At 56.6% G+C, this 19,296-nt stretch overlaps 1 protein-coding gene across 11 annotated transcripts in view; it reads left to right on the top strand.

Annotated features, from left to right (window-relative positions):
• Positions 1-525: 525 nt before the first annotated feature.
• PDE4DIP (phosphodiesterase 4D interacting protein) overlaps positions 526-19,296 on the top strand; it is a 37,925-nt gene continuing 19,154 nt past the window's right edge. For 4 of the 11 annotated variants that reach the window (XM_066555882.1, XM_066555883.1, XM_066555886.1 and 1 more), the window contains exons 1-4: positions 12,424-13,783; positions 17,190-17,309; positions 18,780-18,899; positions 19,139-19,231. In XM_066555882.1, coding sequence (XP_066411979.1) covers positions 12,635-13,783; positions 17,190-17,309; positions 18,780-18,899; positions 19,139-19,231 — 1,482 coding nt within the window. In that variant the 5' untranslated portion in view covers positions 12,424-12,634. Of the gene's footprint in view, positions 653-7,287; positions 7,347-7,525; positions 7,705-8,151; positions 8,263-8,680; positions 8,758-10,548; positions 10,676-10,751; positions 10,907-11,172; positions 11,291-12,423; positions 13,784-17,189; positions 17,310-18,779; positions 18,900-19,138; positions 19,232-19,296 lie in introns of those variants that run through there. The other 7 variants (XM_066555881.1, XM_066555884.1, XM_066555889.1 and 4 more) reach the window with 6 other exon arrangements.

The following is a 19,296-nucleotide window of genomic DNA, read 5'->3' as shown; positions in this document are numbered from 1 at the left end:
ATGGAGGCATCCAAGGATGACTGGGCAGGTAATTAGGGTGTCAGGATTGATGTTTGAGGGTGCCATGGGGGATCCTGACTAGCTGGGGAGACTGTGAAGTTGGAAGAAGGATTGAGAGGGGAGAGGAAGGGATCATGGGTTGTTTCTGGGGGTGTGAGGAAGGGTTGGGGCTCAGTCGAGAGGGACTGGGTGGAGTGAGGAATTGGGGCGGGGAGGGTGGATGTGTCAGCCGGGACAGGATGGTGCCTGGGCGGGGGCGGCTGGAGAGATTAAGGGTGGATGGACAGACGGATCAGGGGGAGGGAGAGGGGAAGGAAAGATGCGGGGTCAGGGGGAGGGATGGAGGGAGGGAAGGAAGGATGCGGGGTGAGAAGGAGGGAGGGAGGGAGGGAAGGATGCTGGGAGGCAGGGAAAGATGAAGGATGGAGGCAGGGAGGAGGAGGAGGGGAAGCAGAAGCGGGCGGAGCCGGCCGGTGCCGCAGAGCCGCCTCCTCGGCGCACGCTGGGCTGGCTCGGCAGCGCCTGCGGGGACCCGGCGACCCGGCCCGGTGCTGGCCCGATGCTGGCCCGGGGCTGGCCCGGCCCGGCGTCCCCGGTGACCGGCCCGGTGCGGCGGAGCCCGGCGGGGCAGGATGCGAGCCCCGAGGCGGAGGTGAGGAGCGTGTCCGTGCCGCGTGTGACACCCGGGGGGATGCGGTCGGGATGTCCCGGGCACGCGGGGGCTGCGTGTGCCCACGCTGCGCTGTGGCGGTGCCCGGCAGGTCGGGGCCCAGGAAACCCCGGCACCGGTGCGGCCGGGATGCGGGCAGGAGCAGTGTGCACTCCCTCGGGCTGTGCAGGGCCGGACAAACCCTGTCCCAAACCCCATTCCCCTGGGCCGTGGCTGTCCCCTGCTGCTGCTGGCGTCCCGCGGGTTGGGGCTGCTGGCGGGGGTTTGGGACCGCGGGTTGGGGGCTCTCTGGGCCCTGCACCAGGCAAGCCCAGGAGAACTCGGGAGCCGCTGGTGTGCACGAAAGGGACAGGAGTCCCTTGTGCAGCGCCGGGGGCACGCTGCTGTTCGCTGTCCTGTGCCATGGGGACCTGTGGGTGTCAGGGCAATGTATGTGTGCCAGATGAGAGGCCAGGAGCTGTAGGGTGCTGTAGGATCCTGGGCTGGTGCCTGCACCATCACTAAGCTCTCCTCGGTGCGCTGGGCATGTGAGGTTTGCTGGAGGTGCTGGGCCAAGCAGAGCCTTGAAGGAAGGGGCTCAGGGTGCTGGGGTTGGTGCAGGAATCTTGGCTTGCCCCATCTCCTCAGCCCCGTTTTCATCGTCCCTGCTCCTCCCCGGTTGTGCCCATCCCCGATTCCGCTCCGAGCCGCTGGCCTGGCCGTTTGTGCCGCTGGGCCCCGGGAGCTGAGCCGCTGCCACGCCTGCGGGGCCGCGCCCGGAGCCGCCCAGCCCGGAGCGGGGGCAGTGCCAGCCCGGAGCGGGGACAGCGCCAGCCCGGAGCGGGGGCAACGCCAGCCCGGAGCGGGGGCAACGCCAGCCCGGAGCGGGGGCAGCGCCAGCCCAGAGCGGGGCAGCTCCAGCCCGACTCCCCGGCAGCCCCAGCCCGGCTCCCCAGCAGCCCCAGCCCGGCTCCCCGGCCGGCCGTGCTCAATGGGGACCTTGTTGCCGTGCCCGTGCGCAGGTCCGCGGCTGGCCGTGCCGTGCCGTGCCGTGCCGTGCCGTGCGCTCCGTGCCATGCTCGCACACTCAGGCAGCCACCGGCTTTGGGGACGGCTGTCCCCGCTCCTCCTCCTCCGTGGGGGCACTCCGCCCCTGCTGAGACATTTGTGCCAACGAGTCAGCGGGGAGCTGGATGTGCCACGCTCGGAATCTGAGCTGCCACACTCTCCGTGGCCTTTCCTGGCCCTTGTCACAGCCCCTCTGCCAGCCTGGAGCCGCTGGCACACAGTGGCTGCTGCTGAGCACGGGGCTGGGGCCTGCTGTCCATCCCTCCATCCATCCCTCTGTCCATCTGTCTCCCCGCAGGAGGTGATCCAGGAGCAGTAGAAGGTGAGTTGCTGTTGCTGGGGTCTAGTGCCCGGTGCTTTGGGCACTGCAGCCACTCTGACACAGCCCACGTGCCCTGGCCCTGGCTGCCAGCCCTTCATTGTCCCCTCTCCCGATGGCACCCTGGGGTGCAGTGCTGAGGAGTGGCTGCAGTGGCCCTGGTGTGATGCCCTGGAGATGCTGTGAGTCAGTCAGGGCTCAGTGCTCTGAGTCAGGGCCATGTGGTGCCCCTCGTGCCAGGGCTTGGGGGTGCATGGGGGTGGGTGGGCAGTGCTGCCAGGCGAGTGGGGGGCCCCAGGGCTAAGCCCCCCTCATTCTGTGCTGTCCTGGCAGCTCTGCTCCGTGCTCCAGGCTGCCATGAAAGGGCTCTTGTCCTCCTGCAGCCTCAGCAGCACTGCAGCGGCCTCCCCTTCACAGCAAACAAATTCCCAGTGTTGGGGCAGGGAGGGGGGAGCCCCCACTCAGCCCAACCTGCCACGGCTGTGGCAGAGCCCTGGGCTCCTACTGGCCCAGCATTGCCATGGCCAGGCAGGGGGCTGCCACTCTGGCTGGCTGGGGGTGCAGGCTGGGCACTGCCCTGGCATGGCTCCGCCTCAGGGTGGCCCTGAGCAGTAACATTTTGTTTCCCAGGCATAAGGTTATTTTGGGGTTGTTAAGAGCACTGCCAGGGTCCCCATCGGAAGCATTGTAACCAGCACAGGATGGTCTGCTATCAGTCAGTTGGGTATACCCCCGGATATTCTCACTCTGTCCTTCCCTTTGTTCTTTCCTTATCTGCTCTGCTTGTGTCACTGCCCCACCAGGGACAGCAAGCCCTTCTCTAGATAGGAATATCATGTTCCAGTGTCATTGAAAGAGTGGCAGCTAATGTCTACTGCTCTCTCTGGCTCTTCCAGCCCCTTTTGACACAGATTAAAAAGGGAACTGTGTACACTGAACCCGCATTCCCCATAAAAATATATGATATATATTTATGGTATATGCTACCATAGGTATCTGGGATCAAGCTGATGGAACAACCTCAGTTCTCTTATTAATAATTCTAAAGTTCCTAGAACTTGCTGTCACTCCTTTATGTTAGGTGGATTCTGTCCATGTTCTGTTTTTTCTGTGGTTTGCAGGAGTACAGAAGGGGCTTCTTTAATCCAATAGACTCACAGCAACTTAACCTCCTGCTTGGGCCCCTGATGCTGGGATGTAGAACAGCTCAAGGCTCACATTTTTCCTTGTGAAAAAGGAAAAATGTGTGCAAAACCCACATTTTGGGCGAAACCACCAAAGGGTAGTGGTGGGCAAAATACCAAAGGGTATTTTGGTATTTTGTGGGTAAAAACACCAAAGGATATTCTCCAACCAAATTGATTAGAGGGATGGAGCATCTCTGTGAGGGAATTTGAGAGAATTCTCTCTATGACACAATTTGGCTTCTTCAGCCTGGAAAAGAGAAGGCTTCAGGGGCACCTAATTGCGGCCTTCTAGTACCTGAAGGCAGCCCACAAGAAAGACAGAGGGGGACTTTTTACAAGAGCATGTAGTGGCAGGACAAGGGGAATGGCTTCAAACTGACAGGAGGTAGGTTTGAATGGGATAGTTGGAAAAAATTCTTTACTGTGAGGGTGATGAGACCTGGCCCAGGGTGCCCAGAGAAGCTGTGGATGTCCCATTGCCAGAAGTGTTTAAGGTGATGCTTGATGGGGTCCTGAGCAATGCTGGCTGGTGGAAGATGTTCCTGCCCATGGCAGGGGGGATGGAAGGAGATGATCTTTAAGATTCTGTCCAAATCAGGCCATTCTGGGATGATTTGATGATGATGATGATGATGATGATATTATTGATCTACTGATATATTGTAACATTTGATGGGTCACAGCTGTGGCTAAGACTTTACCAGAGCTTTATGAGCAATAGTGGAAGAGTGTTTATATCCCTGGAGCAGCCTACTAAAAACACGCTGCGCTCCCTTAGAGGTGATGGTAAATGAAGCCTTGTTGTGTCCCTGGAGTGGAATCACAAAAAACATATATTTTACATCCAGGGTTGCCATCCATGAGCGGGGCACTCCCTGAAGCTGAGTTACTGGCACAGCAGTGGTTAAAGGCTCAGCATTGGCATTGGCATCTCTCTTTTCTCCAAATCTGGTCCCACCCCATCTATGTGCCAGTAATCAACAGGTAACTGCCATCTCCATTTAGTTTTTAGCCAAAGTGGTGAATTACATGGGGGGAAAGTTTGGCGAATTATCGCTTGGTGAATTACATGGGGAGTGGGCTCTGCAGCTGATTTAGATATATAAAATGTATAATATACACATTAGCAGCTTTTGAATAAGGTACATTAGCAGCTTTTGAATGAGGGAGGGTAAGCACCCTGTGGGGTGAATGTGGGATCTGGATTTCTTTTAGGGTCAGGGTTGAACAGGAGGACCAAACGTTGCTCTGCATCAGCTGCCAGGTTTGGCTGCCCAGAACATTGACACCCAAAATGTTTTCATTGTGATCTTTTGCTGCAAAGTGAGGGGAGGACATGTGGTTATCGCCTGGGAGCCATAAATTAGCCTTGGTGGTTTGGCACGTAGCACTTGCTCTGTTCACTCCAGTGATTTCAACTCTGTCCAGTTTTTCAGTGTCCTGCTCTGTCAGTACTGGAATTTGTGTTCCCTTATCTATTAGAAATGGCATTAATAGTTGAAGAGGCCCACCTGGAATCAGAATGTGTGGGCTGTTATTATGTGTGCACTGAAGGATTCCTCCTGCTGAATTTCAGTCCAGCCTGGTTTGTGACCACAGCACTTTTCAAAGTGAATCAGATTGAATGGGCTTATTTTTCAGCTATGATTCTCCACAATTCACCAAGGTTCAGTTGTCTCTTCTGTTGCTATAATGCATCTGCCTTCATACTCAGGGGGATTTGAAGGAGACAAAGAACCATCTTCCCCCAGTTTTCTGTCATTTGGGTCACCCCATATGTCTCCATCCTCTTTCTCAGGGAATATGATTCGTTTTCTAATCTCTATGATGTCAGGGGGAGCAGCAGCTCACACAAGCATCATCTCTACCTTTTCTTCCATTTTTTTTTCTCCTTCTTTTCCTCTAAATGTTTCTGTAGTTGCTTTTCCTTCTTTCCAGCTGTGGCCAAGTACATTTTAATTTGCTCCTTTTCTGATTTCAAAGCAGTATATTCTACATCTGCCATTTTTTAGGAGAGAGGGTGCTCTGATTTCCTTTTGCACACAAGATCAGCAAGCCCAATTACTTTATTGTTGTTTTTCCAACATTTTTGGGCCCACTCTATTCCCTCTCAGGAAGGTGCACACTTGTGTTAAGCCAAGTAATAACAACAATAATATGCAGAAACTTAGCAAGGTGTCCCTGGCTTGGGACAAGGGAGAGAGGAGTAGCCCATTGACTGTCCCCAAGGTATTTTTGGGTCTTCCTCGTAACCAGGTGAAGTTCTTATCTCCCTTATGAATAGCCCAATCCGATCCCACTCCTCCTGTGTGACATGTGGCATGATCTAGGTGGAGAGTTGAGTAACAGAGTAATTTATGTGGCAGCATGTATTTCATTAAGCTTATTTGCCTGTGCAGTGTTGTGTGTTTCATTATTTAAATAATCCTTAATCAGGAAAAAGTTACTTTTTCAGCCATGGTGTCCTTCAAAGTTCCAGTCACAGGACTTTGTTCCGCTCTGTGCAGTTTTTCAGAGCCAGGGCAGAACAATCCTATCTCACAGGACCTCCTCCTTTGCCCAGCTCATCCTTTCTTTCTGTCAGCTGTGCACATCTCCCTGTGCACAGTTAACAGTGTAGGCTGGTAAGCCTTAGCCCTTGCCTGGCTCCTTGGTCATCACCCCGCAGCACCCCCAGGATTTGGGGTGTTGTACTGCCTGATGGCTATTCTGTCTCTGGGCATTGTGTCTCCTTGTGCATTAAATACTTGGCAGTGATCCCTCCTTGCTTGTTGTGCCTCTGGGTATTGCCCTTCTGGGTGTCAACCATATTATGGTTAATGTGCCTTTTTGGGTATTTTGCCTCCAGGGATATCATGCCTTGGGATATCATGCCCTTGAGCACCATGCTTCCTTAAGTGTTGTGCCTCCTTGTGCATCCTGAGTGTTGGATGCTTTGCCTCTGGGTGTCACACCTGGGGCACCGTTTCTCCTGGACTGTCATGCCTCCAGAGGTCACACCTCCCTGGATATTGTGCCTCTCGATCTCCTCAGGAGTCACACTTCTGGTTATTGAAATTTGGGTGCCTCTGGGTTCCACACTTCTGGGTAAGATGCCCCTGGGCAGTGCACCTCTGAGTGCTCTGCCTGCAGGTACAACATCTCTGGGTGCTTTGTCTCGGAGTATCACACTGGTTGTGGTGTCTGGCAGGGCACACAGCCATGCCTGATCAGTGCTGCTGTGTTTAAAATCATCGTGCCTCAGTTTCCCTCTATGATGGGTTGTTGCTGCAGGGTCTGTGGCACCCTGTGTCTGCCTCTCCTGCTTCCTGCCAGGCTGGGAGTGCTGTCCCTTGCTGCAAGGTGCTGGTGTGGTGTGCAAGGCTCTGGGGACATGGTCCCGGGGTCTCCACCATGGTTTGTGCCACAGGAACATGCTGGCCCTCCTTGGATCTTGGGGCTCAGCCTTGTGCATGTGGGCAGGGCACTGTGCCCACACTGATGCTGAGACAAGTGCCCACCGCCCTGGGACCCCACCAAAAAGCAGTCAGGCTGAGATTATAAAATAAACATTCTGATTTCTTTAAAAGGAGAAAAACCCCTACAATCCAGGTGGGTTTTTTTTTTTTTTTTTGTTTGTTGGGTTTCTTTTTCTTTCTCTTAAATCATGAAATGACTCACACGTCTGAGCTGAAAATAAACCCAATTACGAGCTGGCGAGCCATGGCAGCATGGAGGCACAGGGTCCCTCTGAGAGCAGCCAGGGCCAGCCCTGCCTTGTGCCCCAGATTCTCCCCTGGGGGCTGTGGAGTCTGCTCTGGGGGCTCAGGTGGCCCTGACAGGGCTGCTAATGGAGCTAAAGTGCTACTGAGGGGACACTGCCATCTGCACAGCCCCCAGGGCCTTGTGTCTTTGCACTCAGAGCCTCTGCCCAGCGGCTATGGGGATGCACACGTGTGTCCCCACGTGTGCGCAGACACCAGTGGCACCCTGTCACCCTCCCTGGTCCCTGTGGCACAGCGCGGGGTGGCACAGGGGGGCCCCTGGTGCTGTGCGTGACAGGCTGTGTGTGCTGCTCTCTGCAGGGACCCCTGCAGCAGTGACACTGTGCCAGCCGTGGTGCCCGGAGACAGAGGCATGGCGGGTAAGGCACCCCGAGAGCCCCGGTACCCTGCATGCCCTGATGCCCCGCACCGTCCGGGGATGGCTGGGGGCTTTCTGGGCCCTCAGGTGTCCCCTTGTCTCTCCTCTCCTCGGGAGCACACGAGGTGTGGGGCAGCCGCTTTGCTGGTCTGACTACTGCTCGCCCTTGCTCCCTGCCAGCTTCCCAAGAAGGGCTGTGGGGTGAAGCTGATGAGGAGCCTGTGCCAGCCGAGCCGAGGGGGTCCAGCGGCCCCGCGGGTGCCCAGCCCCAGCCTGACCCCTTGGCGCAGACGTGTCTCCTCCGGGACCTGGAGATGGGGCCCCTCGCCCACACACAGACCCTGCGGGACTTTGAGCAGGTGAGACCGCGGGGCGCCGGGACCCGCATGGCACCGCCGGGGCCCTCCCGGCACTGCCGGGTGCTCGCAGGATTCGTGCCGGGTCCCCTGGTGACAGCGGCGGGGTGTGGAGCGCAGGAGGGGCGGCGGGGCAGGTGGCGGCGGCAGAGGGGCCGGGCCCGGCCGGGCGCCACGCTCCCCTCACCGCCCTCACGGCTGCGGCGCGTGGGGGCCTCCGGGGCTCGGGTTTCACCAACCCGCTGTCCCCGCTCCAGCGATTCCTCAAATAGCTCTGGGAGGCGGAAAAAAAAAAAAAAAAGAGGAAAGGGAGAGCAGCGGGGCCAGCGACGGGAGCTGCGGGCGGGCAGGGAGCCTAGGCTGTGTCCCGGCGGCGCCATGTGAGGGGTGCCGGGATGCCCGCCTCATGGAGCACCGGCCATGGCTAACGGGTACCGCACGCTCTCGCAGCACCTCAATGACCTCAAAAAGGAGAATTTCAGCCTCAAGCTCCGCATCTACTTTTTGGAGGAGCGCGTCCAGCAGAAGGGCGAGGACAGCCGGGACGATGTCTACCGGCGGGTGAGTGCCTGTAGGGGACAGGCTGAGCGGGTTTCCTCTCTTTTCTGGGAGGGAATGGGGTGGGGGGAGTGTAGCCGGGGGGGATGCCAGAGAGGGCTTCGGGCACTGGGCTGGGGGAGCTGCTGTTGGGAACTTGCCCCTCATTTTCTTTGACAGGAGCCGGGAGAGGGTTGGAGAGGGCGTCCCCAGCCCAGGGTGGGTGACAGTGCAAGTTGGGGGGCACACAGATGGAGTGGGGGCACCCCATCCCGGAGCCGACAGGCTAAAATGCCACCTGTGCCACTCACTGACAGGAGCACCCAAAGCCCTGCCATGGCAGGGGGGTCCCCCCTGCCACTTCTTCATTCCCGTGGGCAGTGGGGCTGGGGTGTCCAGGCAAGTCTGAGGGCATCCTACCCACCTCCCTCCTGCTCCATAGAACATCGAGCTGAAGGTGGAGGTGGAGAGCCTGAAGCGGGAGCTGCAGGAGAAGCAACAAGCCCTGGACAACACATGGTGAGTGGGGCTGGCCAAGCCCCTCAGCCCGGGGCAGACATGGTGCCCATGCCCTGCCTGTGGTGGCTTTGTGGGCACGGGCATGGGGGATGTCTGCCTGCACCCTGCCCATAGCAGGCAGTAGAGGGGCCTGCAATGGGGCTGGAGGGGTTTGCAATGGGGCTGGGCACCCACAGGGCTCCTCTTACAGCCCTGGCGCCAGCCAAAAATAAAGGACAGCACCTGTTTGGGGGGGGAGGGCAGTGCCGTGCCCAGGGGCCATGGCATGAGTGTTTCACCATGGGGCACCGATGGCAGGGGGGCCAGTGGCAGAGCAGCTGGTGAGGCCCTGGTTTTGGGAGTGTGTGAGGAGTGCAGTGTGTGAGGAGTGCTCTGATGGGTCAGAGCCTAAACATGGCTTGGTGCTGCCAGAGGAGCGGTGTCCCCAGGGCAGGACATGGGGGGAGCCAGGCTTAAGGGCACCTGGAGTGGTACAGATCACCCAGCCCAGCTGGTTTGGGGTGGAGGCTGTCATAAAGATTGTGCTATGCCATGCTATGCCATGGTGCACACTGCCAAACCACACTGTGCTGTGCCATGCTATGGGAGATGTCATGCTGTAGCAGGCTGTGGCACACTGTGCTGTGCCAGGAGATGCCATAGGAGGCTGTGGCACATCGTGCTGTGCCAGGAGATGCCATAGCAGGCTGTGGCACACCGTGCTGTGCCAGGAGATGCTGTAGCAGGCTGTGGCACACTGTGCTGTGCCAGGAGATGCCGTAGCAGGCTGTGGCACACTGTGCTGTGCCAGGAGATGCCATAGGAGGCTGTGGCACATCGTGCTGTGCCAGGAGATGCCATAGCAGGCTGTGGCACACCGTGCTGTGCCAGGAGATGCTGTAGCAGGCTGTGGCACACCGTGCTGTGCCAGGAGATGCTATAGAAGGCTGTGGCACTCCGTGCTATGCCATGACATGCCATAGCAGGCTGTGGCACACCGTGCTGTGCAATGCCATGCCGTAGCAGGCTGTGGCACACCGTGCTGTGCCAGGAGATGCCATAGCAGGCTGTGGCACACCGTGCTGTGCCATGCCATGCCGTAGCAGGCTGTGGCACACTGTGCTGTGCAATGCCATGCCATAGCAGGCTGTGGCACACCATGCTGTGCAATGCCATGCCATAGCAGGCTGTGGCACACTGTGCTGTGCCATGCCATGCCATAGGAGGCTGTGGCACATCGTGCTGTGCAATGCCATGCTGTAGCAGGCTGTGGCACACCGTGCTGTGCAATGCCATGCCGTAGCAGGCTGTGGCACACCGTGCTGTGCCAGGAGATGCCGTAGCAGGCTGTGGCACACCGTGCTGTGCCAGGAGATGCCATAGCAGGCTGTGGCACACCGTGCTGTGCCAGGAGATGCCATAGCAGGCTGTGGCACATCGTGCTGTGCCAGGAGATGCCATAGCAGGCTGTGGCACACCGTGCTGTGCAATGCCATGCCATAGCAGGCTGTGGCACACCGTGCTGTGCCATGCCATGCTGTAGCAGGCTGTGGCACACCGTGCTGTGCAATGCCATGCCGTAGCAGGCTGTGGCACACCGTGCTGTGCCATGCCATGCTGTAGCAGGCTGTGGCACACCGTGCTGTGCCAGGAGATGCCATAGCAGGCTGTGGCACACCGTGCTGTGCCATGCCATGCTGTAGCAGGCTGTGGCACACCGTGCTGTGCAATGCCATGCCGTAGCAGGCTGTGGCACACCGTGCTGTGCCATGCCATGCTGTAGCAGGCTGTGGCACACCGTGCTGTGCCCAGCAGGGTGGCTGCAGAGAGCCAGACGAGCCGCAGCCAGGCTGCGCTCCGGCAGCAGTACGAGGAGCGGCAGCGGGAGTCGGAGCACGTCTACGAACTCCTGGAGAACAAGATCCAGCTCCTGCAGGAGGTGAGTCTCAGGGGATGGTGGGGGCCAGGCAGGAGCCAGGGGCTGCTGCCTGGGGGCTCACCCTACTGCCATGCAGGAGGCCAGGCTGGCACGGAGTGAGGCCGAGCAGGCCACGGCGCTGGCCAGAGCTGAGGCAGAGAGATGCCGGGAGTTGACAGGGAAGCTGAAGGAAGCGGCAAGGACAAAGCAGGAGGACAGCAGTGACAATGGCTGTGGCTCCATGGCCCAGAGGTAGGTGTCCCAGACATGTCTCCTCTATGCTGCCAGCCTGTGTGCTGTGCGAGTTCTTGGGGACTACCGAGGGGCTTGTGATGTGTGTGACTGAGGGGCTGTGCATATCTGGTGGGATGCAGAGGTCCCTCAGTGGGGGAGAGCTGGTCTGTGGCAAAGGAGGGAGCAAAGCTTTGCCCCAGAGATTGACCTTTGTCAGCTGTCCCCAGTGTCATCCCATGGCCATCCCAGTCCCTGAGCATCCCATGCCCTTTTGTCGCTTTCAGGAGGATCGAAGAGCTGACCCAAGAGCTGGCTGCCAGCAACCAGCTTGTGGAAATGCTGTCAGCAGAGAAGTGTGACCTGCAGCAGTGCCTGGAGGGGTCCCCGGTCATGGAGGGGCAGGTAAGTGGGCAAGGGTGGGGAGACCCCAGGGAGGAGCTCGTCCATCCAGGGCTTGGCTGGTTGTTGTCATCCCTGTCCCCTTCTGAGGCTGTGGCCAGGGCTGTGCCGTGTTCAGCCTGGCAGGGCTGGGTGATTGCCAGGAGCTGGGAGGAGCAGGAGGGCTCAGAGGACACGGTGTGAGCTCTCAGGGGACAGGCCACCAGCCTGTGCAGTCCTTCTGAGGGTGTTGGTGCTGCTTGCTCCCGTCTGCCATCTAAATCCAAAGTCTAAAAATACCCCTGGCAGCCTGGCGTGGTGCCAGGCGGGATTTCAGGGCTGTGAGAGATCAGAGCGGCATGTTCCTGGCAGCTGCACAGCTCTGGCCATGCTGGATGTTGGTGGCACGGCGCTGTCCCCAGCAGCCGCGGGCTGTCAGTGCGAGAGCTCCTGCAGGGACCCTGCTGTTTGCCCGCCAGGTGGCACGGGCTGCTGTGCAGGTGCTGGTGGCACTGTGCTGCGGGGACGTGCCCACCCACACTGCCTGCTGCGGCTGGGCACTTGGGCACGGCACTGGGGGGAGTCCTGGCGCTGGTACAGGCACTGGGACAAGGATCCGGCACTGGGACAGGTGCTGGCATTGGGACGGGGACGTGGAACAGGCACTAGGGTGGGGACTTGGTACTGGGACAGGCACTGGCATTGGAGCCAAGCACTAGTGTGTGTGTGTGTGTGTGTGTGTGTGTGTGTGTGTGTGTGTCTCTGGCACTGAGACTGGATCCCTGCGCTGTCACGTTCCGATCGATCACCGTCACCTCTGTCGCGACTCTCGGCACTGCCCGTGTGCCCGGGCGTGGCGCAAGCCGCCACTCCGCATGCGTAGGCGGGCGTGGCAACTACATATCCCGGCCGGCGTTGCGGGTCCTGCGCATGCGCGGGAGGCTGGGCTTGGCCGCCATCTTGAAATCTGAGCCAGAAGCCGGGCGCCGCCGTGGCAGGAGCATCCTCGGCTCGGGGCGGTGGGGCCGGGGCGGGACGGGAGGGGCAGCCCGCGGTGAGGGGCAGCCCCGGGGACGGGGGCCGTGAGGAGAGAGGGGGCAGAATCGGGGGCTTGAGCTGTGAGGCGAGGGAGCAACATCGGAGGGGCGGGGGGGCCAGCTCAGGTGTGGCTGTGAAGATGTGAAGGAGGTGGCGCAGGGTGGGATGTTTCTATTGAATCAAGGGTTCCGGCGTGTGACCTCCCTAAAAAGAGGGTATTGGTGCGGTGAGACGTGCCGCCGGGCTCAGGGACTGAGGGAGATGTGCTGACCTCGCGAAGGTCTCCTGAGAGCCCGCGGGAGTGGGTTTGTGTGCCGGGAGGGAGGGAGGATGAAGGAAAACTGCCGGATCTGCGGCCGGGAGCTGTGCGGCAACCAGCGGCGATGGATCTTCCACACGGCGGCCAAGCTGAACCTCCAGGTGCTGCTCTCCCACGTCCTGGGCAGGGAGCTGTGCCGGGACGGCAGGTCCGAGTTCGCCTGCAGCAAGTGTGCCTTCATGCTGGACCGCATCTACAGGTTCGACACCGTCATCGCCCGCATCGAGGCCCTCTCCATCGAGCGCCTGCAGAAGCTGCTGCTGGAGAAGGACCGTCTCAAGTTCTGCATCGCAAGCATGTACCGCAGGAACAACGACGACTCCAGCACAGAGGACAGGGCTGGGGAGGGGACCGTGGACCTTTCCAACCTGCCTGATGCACGGTACGCTGCCCTCCTCCAGGAGGACTTCACTTATTCGGGGTTTGAGTACTGGATGGATCAGGAAGAGCATAGCCTGGAGCCGCACAGCTGCCACGGCTCCGAGGGGGCAGGGAGCCGCCCGCGGCGCTGCCGGGGCTGTGCTGCCCTGCGCGTGGCCGACGCCGACTATGAAGCCATCTGCAAAGTGCCCCGAAAGGTGGCCAGGAGCATCTCCTGCGGGCTGTCCAGCCGCTGGTCGGCCAGCATGGGCAACGAGGAGTCGTCTGTGTGTGATGTGGCCGAGTCCACCAGCTCCAGGGTGGCTGTGGATGGGGACAGCATGGAGGAAGGCACACCTGCATCCTCTCTTGAGTCTCTGGACACCACCGTGGAGGCCAGCGCTCCGCAGCAGAAGGATGAAGATGCAGATAAGGGGCTGAAAGGGAATGGGAAATGTGACGATTTCTCGGATGATCGCATGACCCCGAGCTCTTCACTGAGTGGGAACAGGCTGGAGCTGGCCCTCAATTTGATCAAGACTTTGGACTACAAACCCCTTCAGAGCCCCCGAGGCAGCCGACTGCCTATTCCTGTGAAGTCCAGCTTGCCCCCTCCCAAGCTCAGCCATGAATTGGCAGATGGCAGTGCTTCTGCTGGCTTAGCATGTGCTAGTTCTGCCTTCCTGAGCACAGACAGAAAATCGTTTTCCAGAGCTCCTTTGGGCCTTCCCCTGGAAATTTCAGAGCTGCAGGAGCTGTGGGATGACCTCTATGAGGATTATATGCCGCTGCGGGTACAGGTAGAGGTCACGGTGCCGCCCTTCCATTGAGCATTGTCCTCGTGGTCCATTGCTGAGCCCACTGGGGATTCTTCTGTGCTGAGATAATGCAGACAGCCACGTGTGGCTGATCAGGGGCTAAGAATAGGCAACTCGGTCCTTTTTAGGTGTACTGGCGCTCTCCTCAGTCATTCTCTTGTCTCCTGTCTCCTCCCGGTGTTCTGGGAAATGACCCTTCCCCCCTCCATCAGCCCTCCCTGACACTGCAGCCTGCTAGGTGGGTCTAAGCTCTTTGTCATTTTCCTGCTGAGAAAACACCACTTTCACTTCATCTTTAAACTTAAAGTCGGCGTGGCTTTTATCCACAAGTAAAGGGAGTATTTTAAGCTTCTGGGCATGTGTTTTCAGCAGGTGTGTTTTCTTTGTGCCTGAGTAATGGTTGGAGTGTGGGGAACGCCTGCCTCCAGCCCTGCCTCTGCAGGTCAGGCCTCCACCTGCCCAACGTGCAGAGCCACCCAGGCATCTGTGGCCTGTGCCCCGAGGAAAAGGTGTTTTCCTCGCAGGTGGATTTGTGCCAGAGGATGACTTTAGGGTTGGTATTCAAGATAATTGGTTTATTTTCTGATCCTTTGAAAAGATCTATCACTTAGTGGCAGGTGTTGCTGAGAGGGGATGACAGCTCCTGCTTTTGGGAGGCTGTTATCTCTCTTGATAGCAGTCCTACCTCCAGGTTGCCTCTGTTTAGCTGGCTTTAATGAAATTTCCTTTAGTATGCAGTCAAACAGCCAAACTCACTTCTCTACCACGTCCAGTAATGAATAGAAGGCGTCAGTCAGGTTCAATTCTGGAATATCCGTGTCAACCTAATTGCATTCCCATTATCAGCCTTAGTGCTGCCTAATGCTGTAGGTAGCCTGGGGGATTAGGAAAATGCTCGTTTATTACTATGGCAACTGTGGCAGTGCTGAATTGCTCTTGCTCTTTAGCCGGCTCTCTGTCCCATCTGCTTGGGCGTTTCCCGGAGCTGTGTGCTTTTTTCCATAAAAGCCTGCTCGAGAAACGATGCTAGGGAGGAACGTAGGAAAACTAGTTTTCATCTGGAGCACAAAGGCATCGCGCTGGCAGCCGAGGATGTGAACCAGGGCATCGTGGCTCATTTGCTGATGGTTCTCACTGCTCGGGGTGTGTTTGCAGGGTAAAAATGGCCTTTCTCTGAGCACCGTGGTGTGTTTGCAGGTTGGCTTTGTGTCACACATGGCCATCCTCCTCTACGAGCTGTGTTTTGAGGAGTTTCTCCAGCCTCTGCCATCCGACCGGTCCTGCCAGGATTTTATCCTGCGGGATTTTTTACTGCCGGTTCCTTGCCGTGACAGCAGCAGCTCTTCAGCGCAGGGTCTGGCTGAAGGGGGAAGGGCTTAATCCTTCGGATGGCTTTAAGAGCAAAAATGGGAAGGCAGATGCAGCTACTAGGCTGAATAGTTCTTGCACAAATGATTTTTCTTTCGGTTTGTAAAAGCAGCGCCCTTCCTATAAGTCAGGTGCTGTTGCTGTCCAGCGATTCCTGTGCATAAATGTGAAAGGAATATCTGGAATATATAGGACCACAGTTCTCTTACTGCTTTTGCAGTTCTTTAAATTTATGGAGCATTCTGATGTCAGTGACCTTGTAGGTAGCGTCTTGCCGGGCGTTTCCTTGAACCAACAATTCCTCCCTTTCCCCAGCACAGCCCCAGGGCGGTGGCACCAGAGGGAGCCTTTGTGAGACACTCCCGCAGCTGACTGCGGTGCCCTCCTGGCAGCCCGGGTCTTCCCCGCTGTGCTGGGCAGTCTGAGCTCGGCAGGCTCAGAGAGTGCCGTGATTATCATTTTCAAAGAAGTGTTCTGTTGGGTCAGTGTGTGCTGGGGCTGCTGTGGCTGCGCTGAGGAGAGATTGGCAGTAAAATGCTGATGTTGGAGAAGTCGATATGGCTGCAGGGAGGCACAAGGGAGGCAGCTTGGGCTTTGGAACTTTGGACTCTGGAGCTGGCTCTGCATTTTCCCTCCCTGCTCTTAGCTCTTTCCCGGTTTTCAGCCCTTTTTCTAATGTGAAAATTGAGGAAATGTGTTTTCCTTTTTCCCCCTCTCTGTTTTAATCAACCTTATATCAAAATAAGCTGCTATGACAAATTCCAGCAGCTCTCCCTGCCTCATCCAAAGTCTTCTGGCAGAGAAAATATGTAATCACCGCGACTGTAAGCGTTCACTGAAATCCTAACAAAACATCAGGGTAAAGGGAGGTGTTATTTCTGTCTGTGAGAGGCAGTGCACAGATCTGAGGGAGCTCCCCTGTGCTGATGGCTTCCCCACAGACAGCATTTCTATGGCCACTGAGGATGAGGATTCAGCCTGACAGTGCTAATTGGAACTGACTGTTCTGGCTGTGCTGCACTGCCTGGAGCTGGTGCTCCTGTGTGTGCTCCAAAAAGCCCTGCCACATTTCCACAGCCTCTGTGCTGCATCCAGCAGCCCTTTCCAGGGCTCCCACCTAGAGCAGGCACCAGTGCAGTCAGTCCTGTGTCGCTGATAATATTCAGGAGTGCTGAAGGAGCCCTGTGAGGGCTGCAGAGGGTGGCTGGGATGGAGTGCTGCCCTAAGGAGTTAATTCACTGGGCGGGGGACAGCAAAATTGTAAGGAGGGATGACAAGGGATTAGTGTTGTGCTCAGCCAGCCGGCTCTGGCAGGCCACGTGGCACAAAGTAGGCTGTTTACATTCCCAATAAATGGGTATGTGTCATGAAAAAAATCTCAGCTGTGGCACTGAATTTGCTCCTGTTTGAGGAGCTGCAAGGAATTGTACACGGTGTGGGTGCTGGAGCACGGGAAGTGGTGAAGGAGAGCCCAGAAAATCACAAGTGGGGGGGTTCAGAGCAGGGAGTGACTGCTTGGTTGTGGCAGGAGGGGAGTTGGTGGGAAGGATTGAAGGTTGTAGGCTTGATAAAGACACAGAAGCTCAGCAGAACATGGGAACCATTCAGTGCAGGTTTTGAAGCTTTTTTAAAATGCCAGCAGGGCACATGGGAAGGAGAGCAGGTTTCAGGGCTATGGCTTGGGTGTGGGGAGAAGATGCATCATTAGCCCACAGACAGTGGTTAGAGCTATACAAGCTGCTGGGCTCGTGGTGCAGCAGTGAGGAGAGACAGGGAGCTCAATCAGAGCTTTGGGGCACCAGGGCACTTGTGGCACATGAGGCAGAGAGCTGCCAGGTGCCAGCCTGCCACCCCGGGGAAGGGACACACGAGTAGAGTGATGTCTCAGAGCCAGTTAGAAAAGCACATGGGGCGCGTTTAAACCCGTGCTGCAGGGTCTGTGGTGGCTGACAGCTGAAGAGAAGAAGCCAGTGCAGGAGCTGAGCCAATGTCTCATTTTTCACTGTGTTTCTCCTTGCAGAATTTGCAGGATGAAGGGCAGCAGGCAGCTCCAGGTAGCGCTGCAGCAGGGGAGCACGGGGCTGATGTGCGTGCAGCAGAGCTGCAGGGCAAACTCCAGCACTTGGAAGCTGCCAACAAGGTATTTCTTCATGGAGAGCACATCCAGTGCTATGAGTCTGATGTGGTTAGTGTCAGAGGGTGCCTCCTGGCCTGGCTGGAGGCAGGTACCTGCACCTCTCTCCCAGCAAGGTTGTGTGATTCTCAGTGCTATTGTCAGTCAGATTCAATTAAAAGCATTTGCTTTTTTTCCTGCAGCTGGGCTGCGTAAATTTTCCATATTTAATTTTGCAAATCATTATTTTGGAGGAACTTTCCACTTGCCTGGTGAGCCTTCCAGGAGCTGGTGAAGGAGATGCACAGGGCTGTTTCCTGTCTCTTGGATTTGCATGGGCTGAGCCTGGTCTAGGAGAGAGGGAGTCCTGGTTTCATTTCTGTTTAAATACTTGGGAAAGAAACATCTGAGTTCTCTTGAGGCAGATCAATACTAACACATGTTGAGAAGGGTAAATGTTCTTAATTATGCTCTTGAACTCTAAGGTAAATTATATCCTCTGGAAAAATCCTCACATTAAATGTGGGGAAAAAAATTGGGATGGAATAATTATTTAAATCTAGGGATGGCCATAAGGTGCTGCAGCTGCCTGGACTGCAAAGCTTGACGGAAATAGAGACCCAGGGCCCAGTTAGAAGTGTTTAAACAGGTTGGGGGAGTGTCTCAGGTCAGAGATAACAGGACAGGTGTGTCAACAGATGAACAACAGGAGGAAATTATGTGGCAGTACCAGCTCCAGCTCCAGAAGTTGAGTCCTGAGTAAGCTCATAGGAAGAGGTGTATCATTCAACTTTGAGAATCTCAACAGGCAGCATGTTTAAAAATGCTAATAAGCATTTGTTTAACTGCACAACCTGTCCTGTGTCATGAGCTTTACGGTGAAAGCAGCAAACTGTCCTGAAACTGAGTGGTAGTGCTCTCTTTAGGGCGAGACCATCAAAGGCAAAGGTTTCTCAGGTTGTAAACCAGCCATGGAGACTGCTGAGAGGTTCCTGGCAGTGGCCAGGTTCTTTTGTGCTGAAGCCAGAACTTAATGCTAAATAAGCCACTGATTTGATCAGTGAATGTGTAGCTTCTTCATGCTGATATTTTTCTTTCAGATTTTTGGGAGGATTTTGGGCTGAAGCAGCCCCTTTCCTTTTGAGTAAAGAGAAACAAATGATAGAAACTGGGAGGGAGGGCTGCAGGGCAGCCTGAGGAGTGAGGCTCTCCTGGGGTATGTGGGAGGCATTATGGTATGTGAACCCAAGCCTGGAACCTCTGCCCTGCACACCTGAGGGAGCAGAAGCCCTGCAATAAGTCCTGTCAGGGGCCTTTGTGTTTACTCACCAGTCTCCACCCAGCTCCAGCGGTGTTTACAGACTCTAGAGGGAGCCACGTTGATCTCGATGTGGTCAACACCAGGGCTGTATGGAGTAAGGAGTGGAGGGAGTCTTAAGGGTGTTTACATAGAGCATTAAGCAGGATTAAATAAACCCAACTTATTTCTGTCTTCAGTTGTTACAGGAAAAGCTGAATGAATTGAATTTCGAATTAAAATCTGTTCAAGAAACATCACAAAGGCAAGATCGTACAATCCAGAGCCTGAACGAGGCCCTGAAGAGCAAAGAGAGTAAGGTAATAGTTCAGGGTGGGCAGGGTGGTGCTCACAAAAACAGGGAACTCTGTTCCAGCCCTGTGGGCAGTGGCTGAAAAGGAATGCTTGAGCCACTGCTTGGCATCCTGCACCTCACTAAATTATTTCTTGCAAAGCCTCTTTCATATGGTGCTGAGGTGTCATAATGCAGGCTGGAGGCTTGGGATGGGAGAGTTTGTGCTTGGTTGCCACTGACTGGGTTTCCTGTGCTTGGGCTCAGACAGAGGAGCTGTACCACATCATCGAAGGGCAGAATGAGACCATGGCCAAGCTGCGGGACATGTTACACAGAAACCATCTGGGACAGCTGCAGGTATGCCCTGGAAAGCCTCATACATCCTGGTTTTTAAATCCCTCATGTGAAGAGAATCTCTTGAG

Source organism: Molothrus aeneus, chromosome 9 (assembly GCF_037042795.1).
Source record: "Molothrus aeneus isolate 106 chromosome 9, BPBGC_Maene_1.0, whole genome shotgun sequence".
NCBI lineage: Eukaryota > Metazoa > Chordata > Aves > Passeriformes > Icteridae > Molothrus > Molothrus aeneus.
This window is presented reverse-complemented; position numbering and strand designations above follow the sequence as displayed.